Source organism: Trachemys scripta, chromosome 1 (assembly GCF_013100865.1).
Source record: "Trachemys scripta elegans isolate TJP31775 chromosome 1, CAS_Tse_1.0, whole genome shotgun sequence".
Taxonomy (NCBI): Eukaryota; Metazoa; Chordata; order Testudines; family Emydidae; genus Trachemys; species Trachemys scripta.
In genome coordinates, this window is record NC_048298.1 from 6,254,424 (window position 1) to 6,269,992 (window position 15,569).

The following is a 15,569-nucleotide window of genomic DNA, read 5'->3' on the forward strand; positions in this document are numbered from 1 at the left end:
CTTAGAGACTTGTTAGAGTTGTCAAGGCAATCCCCATCTTTTCATGTTCTCTCTCTCTATATATATACATAGAGAACATGAAAAGATGGGGATTGCCTTGACAACTCTAACAAGACAAATCAATTAAAATGGACTATTATCAGCAGGAGGGAAAAAATCACTTTTGTAGTGTATATCTTCCTACTGTATTTTCCACTGCATGCATCTGATGAAGTGGGTTTTAGCCCATGAAAGCTTATGCCCAAATAAATGTGTTAGTCTCTAAGGTCCCTCAAGGTCTCCTCGTTCTTTTTGCTGATACAGACTAACACGGCTACCACTCTGAAACCTGTCATTAGATGTCGTGCTCGCTAGGTTCCCTAAGATGGCAGATCTATTTTGGGAGAGTAAAAAATAAAGCATGGTGGGTTGTTAGTAACAAAACTCGAGGTCTCTGGTTTTCCTTATCAAACAAGCCAACCTCCCACACATGCACAACATCCCACCCAGGTGCTAGGCTGTCACAGAGTTAGGTATGTTGTCATGGCGCCCTATTGAATCTGTGTGTTGCAGTTCGCATTTACTAGAATTTGGTTAGCTCAGCAGAAATCCTGATGAGTAACATGCAGTGTCTGCCTGACTGTCTGTCTGACTCCCTCTGCGACCCCTCTGGCTGGGTGTATCGCTGGTGGCAGACACGTTGGCAAGTTACCAGCTTTGGTTTGACACAATGAGGGTCTGGTTCGATGCCGTTCAAGTCAATGGAAAGAATCTCATTGGCTTCAATGGGCTCCGGATCAGGCCCTGAGTGAGTGCTCAGAGCAAGCCAACTAATGCGTTGGCTGGCAAAGCTTGACACCTGCCCTCCCCTCCCCGACCAGCCATGGAGGTGAGAAAAGAGAACGAAAATCAAGAACCAAACCCCGAGCTCGTTGACAGATATTCAGCATTCACCTTTTGCTGTTCAAAAAGACAGTGTTCTGCCTCCCTCCCCCTCCCCCAGTGTTCACTACGCAGAGGTGCTGGAACAATTTGTATAGTGGGGGTGCTGGGAGCCATTGAACCAAACTGGAAACCCTGTATAGGATGGAAACCACTTCAAGCCAGGGGGTGCTCCTGCACCCCCTAGTTTCAGCACCTATGTCAGTAGGCCTGGCCAACTGACCAAAATTTGCAGCCATTTAACTATATTTGGTAACAAACTGAATTTAAGCTAAAACCAGTCAGTCTGAAACTGATTTAAGCACGTCCACACATGAGCTTGCGCTGATTTAACTGCATTCGTTTAGAAGCAGATTGTGTGAAATCAGTGCCATTTCTGTCCCTAGACAAGCCCACAGAGAGGCACATGGGCATTGGGTAATTAAATTTCAAACACCTGTAATGCCCTCACAAAGCTTCCATCTGAGAGAGAAGAGGGGCTTTCCTACTCACCTTTGGCCCAAGCAGTCCATCTGACCCTGGTATCCCTGGTTTTCCAGGACTGCCAATCTCACCCTGCATGTGGAACAAGATATTGGAAATGTAAGCAGGTTGGGAACACAAGGCACCGATTAGAAAGATGATGGGGTGGTTAATGCATGTGAAAATCAGACACAATGGAGAGTATTGCAATAGGCGTGGTTAAACCTCCTCCAAACTGGTGAGTGGATCAGCTGCCAATAGAATGGACCATGGAATGTGACGTCTGCTCTCAGACCTACGGGTAGCTTCTCCGGGTTGGGTCTGAGACAGGTTGCCAGGACATTATAACGGCATCTGTCACGGCCCAATGCTGGGCCTGACCTGCAGATAACTAGGAGAACCTCATTGTCCTGGGCTGTCATGGGCACACACTGCACCTACGCTAGATCTCCTTTAAACTAATGTTAAAAGGAGGAAGAACAATAAAAAGTCCTCACCTTTATTCCATCTGCACCAGGGCTACCCATCCGCCCGGGAAAACCACGTAAGCCCTTGGAGAGAAATGACAACTAGCTGGTAAAGATAAGTAGGACAAAGCACAGTGATATCCACCCCTGTGCAAAGGGCCAGCACTAACTCATGCCTGGCTTAACAGGGCCTTTCTACAGAGTTGTGTAAACACTGCACTGCTCTCTTCTTCACCTGCCATCTACCTACCTAGCAGAGTGGTCCACTTGCCATTTTCTACAATCATTCAGGTCAACCAGTTTTTATATTTGCTGCACCATCTTCCCCTCCGCCCCTGAGAATAGCCAAAGTACTCATTATTTCTGTGATGATGCCTGTTTCTTACCTTAGATCCTTTCCGTCCAAGGTCTCCAGTTATACCAGGATCACCTTTCGCTCCCTGAATAAAAGACAAACAAGTGAGAGAGAGAGAGCGAGCGTGCGTCTGTCTGTCTGTAGTGGGGCAGTTGCCCCACACAGGGCGGAAGGGATTTATAAAGCAGGCCAGAGGGAGCCTGTGCAGAACCCTCCAATTTAGAGGAGGGCTCACTAAGCGAGCCAATCGGGAGGTGGCTTGTTGCAGCAGCCAATCAGGGCCAGCAGGGGCAATATATAAAGGGCTGCAGAAAGAAGTCTCTCCTTGGCCTGCTAGGGAGAAGGACTGGCTGCCTAGGAGCACCATGGCTAGAGCGGTGCTGGGCAGGGTAGCAGAGCAGAAGGAGCTTCTGGCTGACCGCTGCCAGACTGAGGCCCTGGAGTAAGGGCAGATAAGGTGCTAGCGCTGCCCCCACTTGCTCTGAGGGAAGTGGCCAACACGGACTGCAGTTTTTCCTTGGAGCAAGGGACTAAACTGGTGACAGCAGCAGGCCGCCAAGGCAAGTGGCTGGATTATAGCCTGCTGGTTCCCCCAAAAGGCCCAGAAGAGGACGCCACGGTCCGGGGAGCGACGTGGGCCCGAGAGAGAGGTGGAGACAACAAAGCAGGAGTAACGGCGAGCGAGACACCACCGGAGGAGGGCGCCCTGCGGAAGGACTTGATACACACACACGTACACACAATGATCTGCAACTAGAAAGTTAAAAATACAGCTCTCCTAATAGCCTCATCTTCAATTTATATTGCCCCTTTCACCCCAAAGGCTCCACTGCATTTTATAAGCTTGTATACAGGAAGCATTCCCCCCATGGAAATGCAGCCACCTCTGGGATGGAAAACACAGCAACACACACGCTAGTGGAGTACGCTCGACCCCAAAGTGACTCTCCCTCTCTGTCTTCACATCGCAAACAATCTACTGATTTCTACACAGCTGCCAGGAATATGGTTGGAGTGTGACGAGGCTAAAAAAGTGCCATCACTCATCACAGGATGGCAGCTTGTTTTACGGGGATTCCCGATGCCGAGTGAATTGGAATAACGAACAGCCTTGAATGTCTAGAGGTTTGGAAAGACCATATCAGTGCTGCGACAGGTAGCAGTTATTAGACAATCTCTGTTAGCTCATTGTAGCGGGGTGGTTACCCTGCTCCTGCCCGAAGGGCTTAAAATAGCCCGGGGAGAGGGCTGTGGCAGGGGACAAGCTGGGCTGATTAGGAAAGCAGCCACAGCTGCAGCCAGTGCAATCCGGGCCCAGCTGGCCCTTATAAGAGGGCGGTGGGCCAGACGGACAAACACTCTCTCTCTCGCCTCTTGAGAGAGAAGGACCGGGCTGCCTGGGGAGCTGGGAAGGGTACCTGAGGTGGAGCAGTGCTGGGGAAGGGCAGAGGGAGCTGGGGAGCTCCAGCAGGAAAACCCCCAGGCTGCAGGCCCTGCTAAAAGGACCAAATAGGTACTAGGGCTGCGGAGGGGCAGCCCAGAGATAGGCATAGGCAGCAGGCCCAACCCCTCCTTGCCGATGATGAGTGGTTTACAGACTGCAGTCGGCCCCAGTGAGCGGGAGCTAGATGGTGACTGGCAGTAGCCACGGAGGCAAGGTGGGGATAGAGGGTTGGGGGGTTCCCCTGTGAGGGGAGACCCAGAGCAGGGGGGTACTGCGGTGGGCAGAACCCCTGGGCAAAGGGCACCGGGGTCCAGGAGAGACACGGGGGCCAGCAGCAGGTAAGACACCAGCCTGCAGAGGGCGCTCTGGGCTGGAAAGAGCTAATTCCCAAGACGGCCAGCAGGAGGCGCCACGCCGGTGAGTCGTCGCCCCGCCACACTCATACATTAGTTACTGCTCCGAACATTGTAGTGCCTGGCTCGTTCCCTGACTGAATGCTCTAAAGGGCCGAGGAGTTGTAACACCAAGCAGTCTGATGTGCTGCTCTGGCTCTGCTCAGAGCTGCCTTTCGATAGATTTGCAACACTTTTTCAAATTCTTTTGCCAAAGATTTTGGCCACTTTCCAGGAAGAGTCAAAACCAGAAAGAGTTCCCTTTCCCCCCGCTCCGCTTTGGAGACGTTGAAGGCCTTTTAAGGGTTAATGAGAGAAGGACAAAATTCCACCAGGAAACAAAAGAGTTAATTTACAGACCCGGCTTTGTCCCAGGGGAAAATTCACTTTTGCCTGCAGAGGAAAGCTCCCACCACAATTCCTCGTGCCTCCTGTAACAAGAAAATCTCTTTCCTGGAAAAATTATCCTGTCTGAGGAACTAGCAGCGGGCTGATTTTTTCCCCTTCTCCCCACACCAGTTTTACCAGCGCTGTGGATATTGTGGTTGGAAGTAGCATGAAGGTAAACGTCTGGAAAGCTGAACTTGCCCTGGGAGAATGTAAAATTCTGTCACGAGAGACTCAGGGCAGATTCTCAGCGGGTGCTAATCAGTGTCCAATGGAACTACGCCAATTTATACAGGCTGAGAATCTGCCCACAGCATAGTTCAGAGTTCTCCAGTGGTGTCAGGCAGTAATTTTGCTTACAGCAAGTCTCACAAACAACAACAAAAGCATTTGAGGGACTGCGCCAAATGCTGAGGATTCGTGTTTTGGCGGGAATTCCGAATCTGGGTCAGAAAAGCAGTGTTGCCAACTCTCATGATTTTGTCATGAGTCTCATGCTAATTATTGTTTTCCTTAAAGCCCCAGCTCCTGGAGTCACGTGGATTTGTGATGATTTCAGCCTTCATTCTTAAAGAAAAAGTCAGTTTCTAGCCCTCACAGCTGTGGAGGAAGCTTCAAAATGTGACCCCCAGTTAGGGTGACCAGACAGAAAAATGTGAAAAATCGGGTCCGGGGTGGGGGGTAATAGGAACCTATATAAGAAAAAGACCCCAAAATTGGGACTGTTCCTATAAAATCGGGACATTTGGTCACCCTACCCCCAGTGCACCCTAATGGCTCAAAAAGCAGAAGGCAAATAAAAGACCCCCACATCTATTATTTGTACATAATCTCATGATTTTTTAGAGCCAATCGCATGATTTTTGGTGAGTCTGACTTGTGATTTTTGAACACCTTGGGGCTGGCAATACTGGAAAAAGCACCAAGCCAGTTTTTCAGCCTTCAAAATATCCCTCTGTCTTTCTTTGCGAGACTCACCGGTTCCCCTTTTTGACCATGCAGACCTCGGTCACCTTTAGCTCCTTTGATTCCATTCTTCCCATCAAGGCCAGCCATGCCCTGTGATAAGAGCAGTAATATTAATTTCTCCATGCTGCCTGCTGGGAGGCTTCTGGGTGCATTAACAAAAACGAAAACTAAATTATAGGACTAAGGCAGCGTGTCCTCCTGGGCATAGATCAGAAGCAGAAAAAATGTACTAACATCAATGCTGCAACTTTGTATTCATATCGCACTGTCCCCCGAGGGTCTCCAAGGCTTTTGCACAGGTCAAGCCTTGCACCTGTGAGAAGTTTTATTATCCCTATTTTACAGATGAGGAAACTGAGGCATGCGGCAGTTGAATGACTTGCCATAGGTCGCAACACAGTTCAGTGATAAACATGCATTAAAGCCCTGAATACCAAACTGGGCGAAGTGACCCATTTTTATTTCGGGAGCGAGGGGTGCACAGAGGAATGGAGAATCGCTCACACTTGTAAAGTTGGTCTGAAGCAAAATAAGGATCTATCCGCCAACGAATGCAGGATATTGCTATGAAAACAGGGAAAGTCAATCTCCCTCTCCCCCCGTCTCCCTCTTGGCTACAATCTTGTCTTTGCATGAAATTTGAAAATAAACAAACAGCAGCAATTCTGAGAAGTGCATAAATTCATAGATTTGAAGGCCTCAATGGACCATTATGTTCCTTTAATTTGACCAGGAGGCCAGTGAATTTCACCTCGTGATTCTTTTATCAATCCCATGTTATCACCACCTCCTGTTATTTCTGGTCTTACCTTGCAACTGGGCTATTGAGTTTTCTCCAGCTGTACTTTGCCATGCACCCTATGGCCCCATAAACCTCTTGAGCTTAGTCTCCAAGTATCTCGGGGCGGGGGGGGGGGGGGGGGGGGGGGGGTGGGGGGGGGGGAAAGGTCAAAAGTTTGCTCTGGAAAAATCTGCGTGAAGTTGTGAAAGGTTTCACCTTGCACTGCAATTTCCTTAGGAACTGGACTGGGAGCAGGAGCTCTGGGTTTGCTTCCTGGCTCTGCCACTGGCCTGCTGTAAGACTTTGGACAAGCCACGTACCTATACCATGCCTCAGTTTCCCAAATCTGAAAAATGGGGATAGTGACACTTTGAGATCAATGATTACAATGACATTTTCGCAACGCTTGAGCCCACAGTTTGACCCAGCAGCCAGGCCTGGAAACTGAGCGAGTAGAAATGTCCAACATTTCAAAGGCTGCTGGTTCAGCTGCAGTTTATTTATCTAGTTTTGCCACCTTCAACTTCATAATTAAGAACTCCAACATTTCTGCTGACTGAAGTTGGACTCGTCCCCCCTTCGACAATGATGACTGACTGCAGAGCACTCAATGGCAGGCGAACGAGCGCGAGCTGGCTGCTTAAACAGCTCATGAGAGGAGTAAGTGGCACTCAGCGGTTTGAATCAATTTGCAGTCCTTTGTTGAAAAGAAAGATTCAGTTATTAAAAAGAAATCAGCCATCAGAGTCTTATTTAGAGAGAGTCCATTACCTCTAAAAGGGCCATTTCCCTGCCTGAAGAATGAACAACAGGTGTGTAGGCTGCTGTTTCAGTCCTCGTCCCCTCCCTTCCCCCCCGCCCACCAAGTCTCTATCTGGCACTTCTGAAACATTTACAGTGTATCCAACACAATTACCATAAACAGGGCCTGATTTTCCGATATGATGCCTACAGATCGGGTCAGCAGGCCCAATGGTTTCAGGAAGCACTCCACTCCGGCAATTAATAGCTATAATTAATCAGAAGGCATGATACCCTATACGTCCTCTTTATTTCCACGGAGACCAGTGATTGTTTAATGACATGGTCAATTCCGTGTTGTGGCAGGGTAAGTAAATATCATGTACAAACGAAGCAAATAACAGGGTTCCATTTGCTGTCTAAACCGGATTATTTACAGGGTAAAGGTCGCCCTGGGAAGGGAATGAGAAATAAACCCCTTTGGTGGGTGATTAAACCTTGTGGGAAGCTGAGATGTTGGAGAGTCTTCCAATATTTGATGCTTTGACTTCAAGCCCCAGCTCTTGGAGTCATGTGATTATATGAGAATCTACTGACTCCAACTGGAATCAGAGCCCCATTGTGCTGGCTGCTATACACACACACATATTGTGAGACAGTCCCTGCCCCAAATCATTGACAGTCTAAACAAACCAAAGGTGGGAGGGAACACAGATGACTTGCCCAGAGTCACACAGCAGGGCCATGGGAGCAGCAGGATTAGAACTCAGCCTCCTGACGCCCAGCCCTGTGATCTATCCACTAGACCACACTGCCTCCCCTAAAATCAAATCCAGTCTTGGTTTGGAGAGGCGCATATTTTACATTCACTGTACCTGACTAAAATCCATTTCTCATCATATAATATTGGGATAGCTCAGTGGTTTGAGCATTGGTCTGCTAAACCCAAGGTTGTGAGTTCAATCCTTGAGGGGGCCATTTGGGGACTTAGTGGGGGATTGGTCCTGCTCTGAGCAGGGGGTTGGACTAGATGACCTCCTGAGGTCCCTTCCAACCCTGATATTCTATGAACTGACAGGCTAGGAGCCTTTTGCAGTTACACAGAGTGGGCCAGATGCTGCTGTCTGTTACACCAGTGAAAATCCACAGTAGTTCACGTTTGTTGGCGTCTGAAAACTGGCCGTGCAAAGTGCAGTCCTATCACCCCATTTGGACCATGCTCCCCTGGCTCAACACTTCTGGGCTCGGGGGATGTTACTCAGGGGCGTTTCTCTGGATTTACAGTGCTACTAACAGCAGAGTCTGACCCCTAGTCACTGTCTGGGCGTGGAAGTTGCCAATTTGCCCATGGCATTTCCACTGAGATCAGCATATTCTGTGCTGTCTTTGTGTCCTGAAACCATAAGCTCCCATGTCACATGGGGGAGACACTAAGCTTTTAGACTGCGCCTGTGTAACCACTCCGTGCACAGATATCGCCAGTAAGAGAATTATCCAGCCCCTGGGTAAATACCTGTACGTGGTTATTTCCATCCCAACTGGAGCCTCATCACGGGAACTGAAGAGGTCCATGCTGGAGCTATAACTTCCAGCGTGGGCAGACATAGTTGCACTTACTCTTGTCGTGCAAGCATACAAAAAACAGCCACGTAGCCGCTGCAGCCTGGGTGGGGTGAGCTCGCCACATCAGGTACGTACCTAGAGACCTGGACAGGATTGTACTCAGGGCAGCTACTCGGTTGCCAAGCACCCAACTTTTCGTTTGGTTGGTGACTTCGGCATATAGTTTACAAGCAATAGGAAAAGTGGGCTACTGCGCGCATAGAAGACGCAGAAGGGCCTTCATTGCCTGCTTCTGAAATTCTCGAACGAGCCCCTTCAGGCTTTCTCCCAGGTTGCCCCTCAGACTGGGGAGGTATTCCCCGTACACATCCTCAGAGCCACTTCGGTCCCCGGGGAAAGCCTTCCTTTGCTGAGAGGCCTACAAAAAACTTCATAGAATATCAGGGTTGGAAGGGACCTCAAAGCAGGACCAATCCCCAAATGGCCCCCTCAAGGCTTGAACTCACAACCCTGGGTTTAGCAGGCCAATACTCAAACCACTGGGGCTGCGACTGCTGCCTACCGTGCTCACCAGTACTGGCTCTTTGCTTCCCCGCATCAGCCAGTCTGTATCCATGTGTTGTCTCTTGACATATACTTAGCTTTTTGGGACAGGGACCATCTTTTTCTTCTATCTCTGTACAGCACCTAGCACCCTGGGGTTCTGGTCCATGACAGGGCTCCTAGGTGCTACAAGAATACAACAACAATCATAATAAAAAGAGGGGAGAACAGCATTCCCCGAAGGAAGGCGTGCTGAGCACAGCCACTAGGAGTGGTGTCCTGGAAGTGACATTTTTCCAAGGCGATTTGCGTGCAGGGCATGAAAAGAAGCTTTGAGAGCTCAGAAGGGTTGGGGGAAAGGGAGATGACAAAACATAAGGAGATGAGTGGGGAAGAGGGAAGCATTTGGGGCAGGGCTGGGGAATAGTTTGATGGTGTTTAAATTTACTCCCTGAGATTTACATTTCAAGCTTCTCCAGGCAAATCAAGGCAGGGCGATCAGAGCTCTGAAACGGGCCATTTAAAGGTAATTACTGCAGGAGTTCTGGAAATAACTACCAATAAGTCTAACGCTCAGTGGACACAGTCATTAAAGCACTGCCTCAAACAGGTTTCAGCTCTCTGTATAGAGATTAGATAGCACAACAGCAAAGTGATGTAGATTAGTTATGACTGCTGCGTGCTGGTGTGACGCAAAGAGATGGTTAAACAGCTCCGGAGCACTGCCTCCAGCTACAGCACTGGGCAAGCTTCGGGTGCAAGCCCGAGACGAAGCCCCTTTGGTTACTGAGCTGCTGTTGCCACTAAAGTGAGCAAATTGGGCATTACTTCACTCGCATTGGGGAAATGTGAACCGCAAGGGAGGGAACGGGACTTCCTAAGGACAAGCTCAGGCAGGACACCGCTGCTCAGAACAGCAGTGAAAACCCAAATAAAAGAGCTGATATGTCCCCGAGCCACAGGGTGGTTTGTAACCACCGCTCACAGGCTCATTGCCTACCGGATTTAGAGGTATATATTTGACAGGAGGTGTCTGGAGTCAGCATTAGCACAGAGGCCTCGGCATTGCCGACTCTTATGATTTTGTCACGAGGCTCACGATAATCACTGTTGGCCTTAAAGCCCCAGCTCCTGGAGTCACGTGGATCCGTGATGATTTCCGCCTTCATTCTTTAAAAAAAAAAGTCAGCCCTCGCGGTTGTGGGGGAAGCTTCAAAATGTGACCCCAGTGCACCCTAAAGGCTCAAAAAGCAGAAGGCAAATGAAAAGAACCCCACATCCATTATTTTTACATAATCTCGTGATTTTATAGCCAATCTTGGGTGAGCCTGACTCACGATGTTTGACCATTTGGGGTTGGCGATCCTGGAGGCCTTGATCTGCCAATGACACCAACCTCAAGCCTCCTTTCTTCTCCCCACATGTCTCTGCACCTTCTTCCACTCCACCCCTGTGCTTGCAACATCCTTACCCACATCCCTCTCCCATGCGCTTACCCTCTCCTCAGTCAAATCACTCCCCAGAACACCCATTTACAGCAGCAGCATCAGAATAGCCTTGTAATCACACAGTCATAATATGTGTCCTTCCTTCCTGTCCCCCTGCTCCTGGAGTATCTCTCTTCACTGGTCACTCATGTCCACCAGCGCTCAAGTCCACCAGGCCCTTAACCCAGGCTCATCCAGGGGAAGGTGCTACTCTGCATCGGGTGGGCAGAGCATTTTGTAAGTCCGTCTGGGCAGCAAACCTGACGGTCTTTGTTCTGCAAAGTGCCAAGCACACTGATGGAGCTATATTAATGACTCGCGGTCATGTGCACCCACTCCCTTCTCCACGAGTGCTCAGGGCAATAAAAATTGATGCATCTGAGGAGATGCACGTCCAAGCATGACCCTCCTGGTGCTAATAAGGCACTTGGCTGTATGCTCCCCTTTGGTCTTACTCTTGCTGCTAAAGTGGGGTAACCTAGCATCTGCTTGGCATGGCTCATGAATGCAGACTGGAATCACTTGTTTGGCTCATCACTTTTGTTGCCTAGCACATATACATGCTCGGCACTATTGCCCTGCAAGATCCATCTCTCAGTACCCATCAGCGACGGGCCGAAAGGTCCAGGGGTTCTCTCTCCTGCATCCGTGCTGAATTTTGGGGCTTCTGATAAAATGGAGCCTGGCTGAAGTGCTGACACAGGTTTCACAAAACTAAAACGAAATCTTGCCATCCTAGCCCAGCTCCAACGACAATACAGGTACTCTCCCGAATGCAGGAAATATCCCCCATTAACTGCATCCTAATAAGGATTATTAGCCGGCGTTCCTGAACCATGAATGTTTACAAGGTACCGATTTCCAGCGGTTATTTGTCTGATACGAGGAAATTTGTAGATGTCGGGAAATCAGCACGATACAAAACCACAATGACGTCCAAAGTGTAGAACTGAATGAAGAGAGCATTGGTTTGGATGCAATTTGCAAGACAAAATGACTCTGAGCATAACCCCCACAGCCATTCAAGAGGGCCAAGCAGCTGGTGAGCTAACTAATGGCTCAGTTTGCTTTAGTACAGTCATTTTCTGCGGGGCTGTGTATATAATCTGCAGGGACTCCCAACAACGTATCTAAACAGAGGTCTGCACTTTCATGCCGGAGTCCTGCTGAGATTGACCAGATGGGGTCACCGCTTTCTTGTGTACTGCTCAGGGCACATTATTCCTTTTGGCACCTAGTCAGGAAAGCACTTAAGCACGTGCCTAAACTCACCTCAGTGGCACTCTGCATAGGCTTTAAGCTAAGCACACGCTGAAGTACTTTACTGAATCAGGGTCTTTGTCATGGGCGGCGAGTATCAAAGGCCTCCCCTAACCCTGGCCATGGCCCCACCCACGCACCATCCCGAGACCCCTTCCTCTGCCCCAAAGCCAGTGGGGGCTCAGCTCTGGCCGGCGGCCTGGAGCTGGGGCTCGGCTGGAGGCCTGAGGGCAACTTGGGCCAGCAGGCAGCTCGGGGCCAGCCGGTGACCTGGGGCGGCTTGCGGTCAGACGGCAGATCGGCTGGGCAGATTGGCTGGGAAAGGCTGGCTGGCAGCTCAGGGGGCAGGCCAGCCAGCATATCTGGGGGTCGGTCTGGCACTTGGGGCCAGCTGGTTTGGCCAGGGCTCCTCTGGCCGGGGGGGGGGGGGGGGGGGGGGCGGGGGGGGGGGGGGGGGGGGGGGGCGCTCGGGATGCTGGCGAGCGAGGGGGAGGAAGGGGCAGGGCCTCAGGCAGAAGGGGCGGGGCCAGGGGTTTCGCCTCCCCGAAGGGGTAGCTGACACGCCGCCCATGGTCTTTGTTACACTTTGATGAGGAATTAAAGCTTTGGATCATACACACATAAATAGTACACAATCCATGGCTTCCTAGAAGTTCCATGATAGTCACTATGCAGCATAGAATGGATATGAGAAATTTCACAGGAACAGGGGTGATAGAATCTGTATCCTTTTAGGTCCCAAGCACCAGCCCCTATCACTTGAGCTAAAGGAAAACACTTTCACACAATAGAACTATTTGAAAAACGGTAAGCATCTTTCATGAACATTTCTGAAAGACTCTAAAGTTTGCTCAAAGTTTTTCATTACATTTTTAGTATTTCATCAAAAAAAAAAATGAAACAAAAATGTCTTTTCACTTGGTGGGAAAATGCCTACTTTCTGTCACCTTTTAAACTTCTTTTCCCCCCTGGAAACCGGTGGGAAAAAAGTCAAGAATGGCAAACAGATGTGGGATTTTCCCACCAAAAAAAAAAAAAAGAAAAAAAATGGAAGCCTTTCAAAAATTTTGAACAGAAATTTTTCATTTTGAGTTTTTTCTGAAAAATGGGAAATTTCAAAGAATATGAAATGCTTTCCTGAAACATTTCAGTTCAGTCAAAACATCATTTTATGACAAACTGTTTCGTTTGGCTGAAATAGTTCAACCAGCTTCTAGTTTGCAGTATGTGGACTATGAACAGAATTGAGTAGTTCTCGTTCCATCCAGCAGTGGCCCCTGGTGCACGTTTCCAGTAGCCAGTTCACTACAGTATATCCTTTTTAGAATTCAGGTGGATGGCAGTATTCTAAGGTTTAACTACTACTGTGACATATATAAGCCTATATATAAGTGACATTTTGAACATATATTAGCTTCAATTCTGTCCATACAGTACCCCCGCCTGAAATGCTAGTGTGGTAAAATGGGGAAATGCATATTTTAGGTGTTCTTTGATGCAAAATGCAATGCCCTCATTAAATTGCACCTCTGATCTCACTGATCCATACAGCCATCCTCACGCTGTTCAGATCTCCCTTTTCAAGCAAGTGTTCAAGAAAGTTACACCCAAATTATCTCCTTCCCGGAGGCATCTTCTGCCTTTGAAACATGCAGCGTTAACTGTCAGTGAGTCAGAGGGGAACACACTGCACATCAAAGCCCCCCTAGCACTTCCACCGCAGGAGTGCACCTGAAAAAGAACAGGATGTGTCATGAGGGGGCTATTCATGGATCCCCACATAAGGAAGGGATGTACCAAGAGTCCTCCATGTACTGCGAGCCCAGCTATCAAAGTACCTGAACACCAGGCAACGTTAGCACATTTCCCTCATTCTTAATAATCTTTCAAGAGCCTGTTGACTGCCCGCTGAGAAAGTTAGAGCTCAGGGTGCTCTCATCAGCAGTATACAATATGAGGCGATTATCCCAATGCTACTAACATGAAACGCTCTCACAACTCACAGCAAATCCAGGCAGGCCAGGTTCTCCGGGTTCTCCCTGGGAGAGAAGGAGAAATGAGTTAAACACACAGGAAAGTCCTCTATACACCGTGCAAACAATTACCATTCAGTCACTTGATATTCTTTATCCCTAGCAAGGATTCTTTATCCCTCCAAAACCCATATCATCATCCCAGAGCACTTTGCTAGCTGTACGAATACAGACATCGCTTATCACACTGACTGCCAAGGTAGCGCAGCCACCTCTGGGGTGGGATGCGGCAGCTGTCTAACCGCCGCACAGCAACAGGGCACACAATTTAGGATGGGAAGTGAAAAATAAAACCTCTGATTGAAGAAACTGCAGGGGGAATTGAAAGTCGTTATTCAGTTCGGAGATGGAAGTAACACCGTGAACTCTTGCAAAATGGGCCCTGGGACGACGAAATGGTCTGATGTCAGACGGATTTCATTCATCGTCTGAAACACAACAGGTCTGGCTGACCTCATTCCGTTTGCAATTTGATGTTCTGTGGACGTTGCTCCAACCCCTTCTCTTGCAGCAACTCCTCTTATGGCAACGTGCATCCTCAGCGCGCGTTAGGCACCTCAGTGAGGGCGGCCAGCACCCCAGCGAGGTAGCATTATCCCCAGTTGATAAATGGGGTAAGTGAAACACAGGGGTCCGATTCATCCTTCCAGCTGAGATGTACTCAGTGCAGGAACCTCTGCTCCTGCTGGTATTCTGGGCCTGGCTGGGGGAACCTGGCCAGGCCTGGTGCAAGTCAGAGCAGCCCTCAAGACTGCTTCAATACACATCTGAGCTGCCCACGTGCCTCCCTAGGAGGAAGAGCGGGGGGCTGGCATACAGCCTTTCCACTGGCTCTATGATGGCAAGGGAACTCGCTTACTCAGGCCTGGTCTACACTGGGGATCGATCTAAGATACGCAACTTCAGCTACGAGAATAGCGTAGCTGAAGTCAACGTACTTAGATCGAATTAAAATCATTTACTTCGCATCCTCGCGGCGCGGGATCGACGGCCGCCGCTCCCCCGTCGACTTTGCTTCTTCTCTCGCACTGCTGGAGTTCAGCGGTCGACGGGAGAGCGATCGGGGCTCGATTTATCGCGTCTACACTACAGGCAATAAATCGATCCCCGATAGACCGATCCGGCGGGTGGTGTAGATGTACCCTCAGAGGCGTTTCACAGGAAGTTGTGGAGGAGGGGGAGAAATCTGCAGCCTTTAAGGCCTCTTTACACCACGAGGGACCTTAGAGCAAGGGGCCCCAGAGAGTTTGAGTAATTCCCAAGGCCACAAAAGGAGTCAGCACAGTCCCCAGGTTCAAGACTTCCTGCTTCCAGTCTCGTGCCCCGACCACTTGGAGTAGGGTTACCATTCGTCCGGATTTACCCGGACATGTCCTCCTTTTTGTGCTAAATATAGCGTCCGGGGGGAATTTGTAAATCACTCAAAATGTCCGGGATTTCCCCCCTCCCCCGGCAGAGCAGAGCAAGCGGCTGGGAGGGCTGCAGGAAAGTCACGGGCTGGACTCCAGAGTAGCTGTAGAGGAGCTCCTCCCCCCCTCCCTCCCTCCCTGCATTCTGAGCTGGCAGCTCCTCCCCTGCAGCCCCGCGCCCCGCTCCAGCAGCACTGTGCAGGGCCAGGGACCGGGTTTTGTTGTGCTGGGGAGCTCAGCCACGTGTCCGGCTCGCACAGAGCCCAACACCCTGTTCTGAGCAGCAGGGTAAGGGGGCCAGGGGCAGGGAGGTTCTGGAGGGGGCAGTCAAGAAACGGGGGGGGGGGGGGGCGGG

At 49.8% G+C, this 15,569-nt stretch overlaps 1 protein-coding gene across 1 annotated transcript in view; it reads right to left on the reverse strand.

Annotated features, from left to right (window-relative positions):
* Nucleotides 1–15,569, reverse strand: part of LOC117873537 (collagen alpha-1(VII) chain-like) — a 227,207-nt gene that overhangs the window by 42,066 nt on the left and 169,572 nt on the right. The window contains exons 82-86 of the mRNA XM_034763016.1: nt 13,776–13,811; nt 5,407–5,487; nt 2,237–2,290; nt 1,881–1,934; nt 1,414–1,476 (exon numbers count right to left, since the gene is read on the reverse strand). Of these exons, the coding sequence (XP_034618907.1) occupies nt 1,414–1,476; nt 1,881–1,934; nt 2,237–2,290; nt 5,407–5,487; nt 13,776–13,811 (288 nt within the window). The remainder of the gene's footprint in view (nt 1–1,413; nt 1,477–1,880; nt 1,935–2,236; nt 2,291–5,406; nt 5,488–13,775; nt 13,812–15,569) is intronic.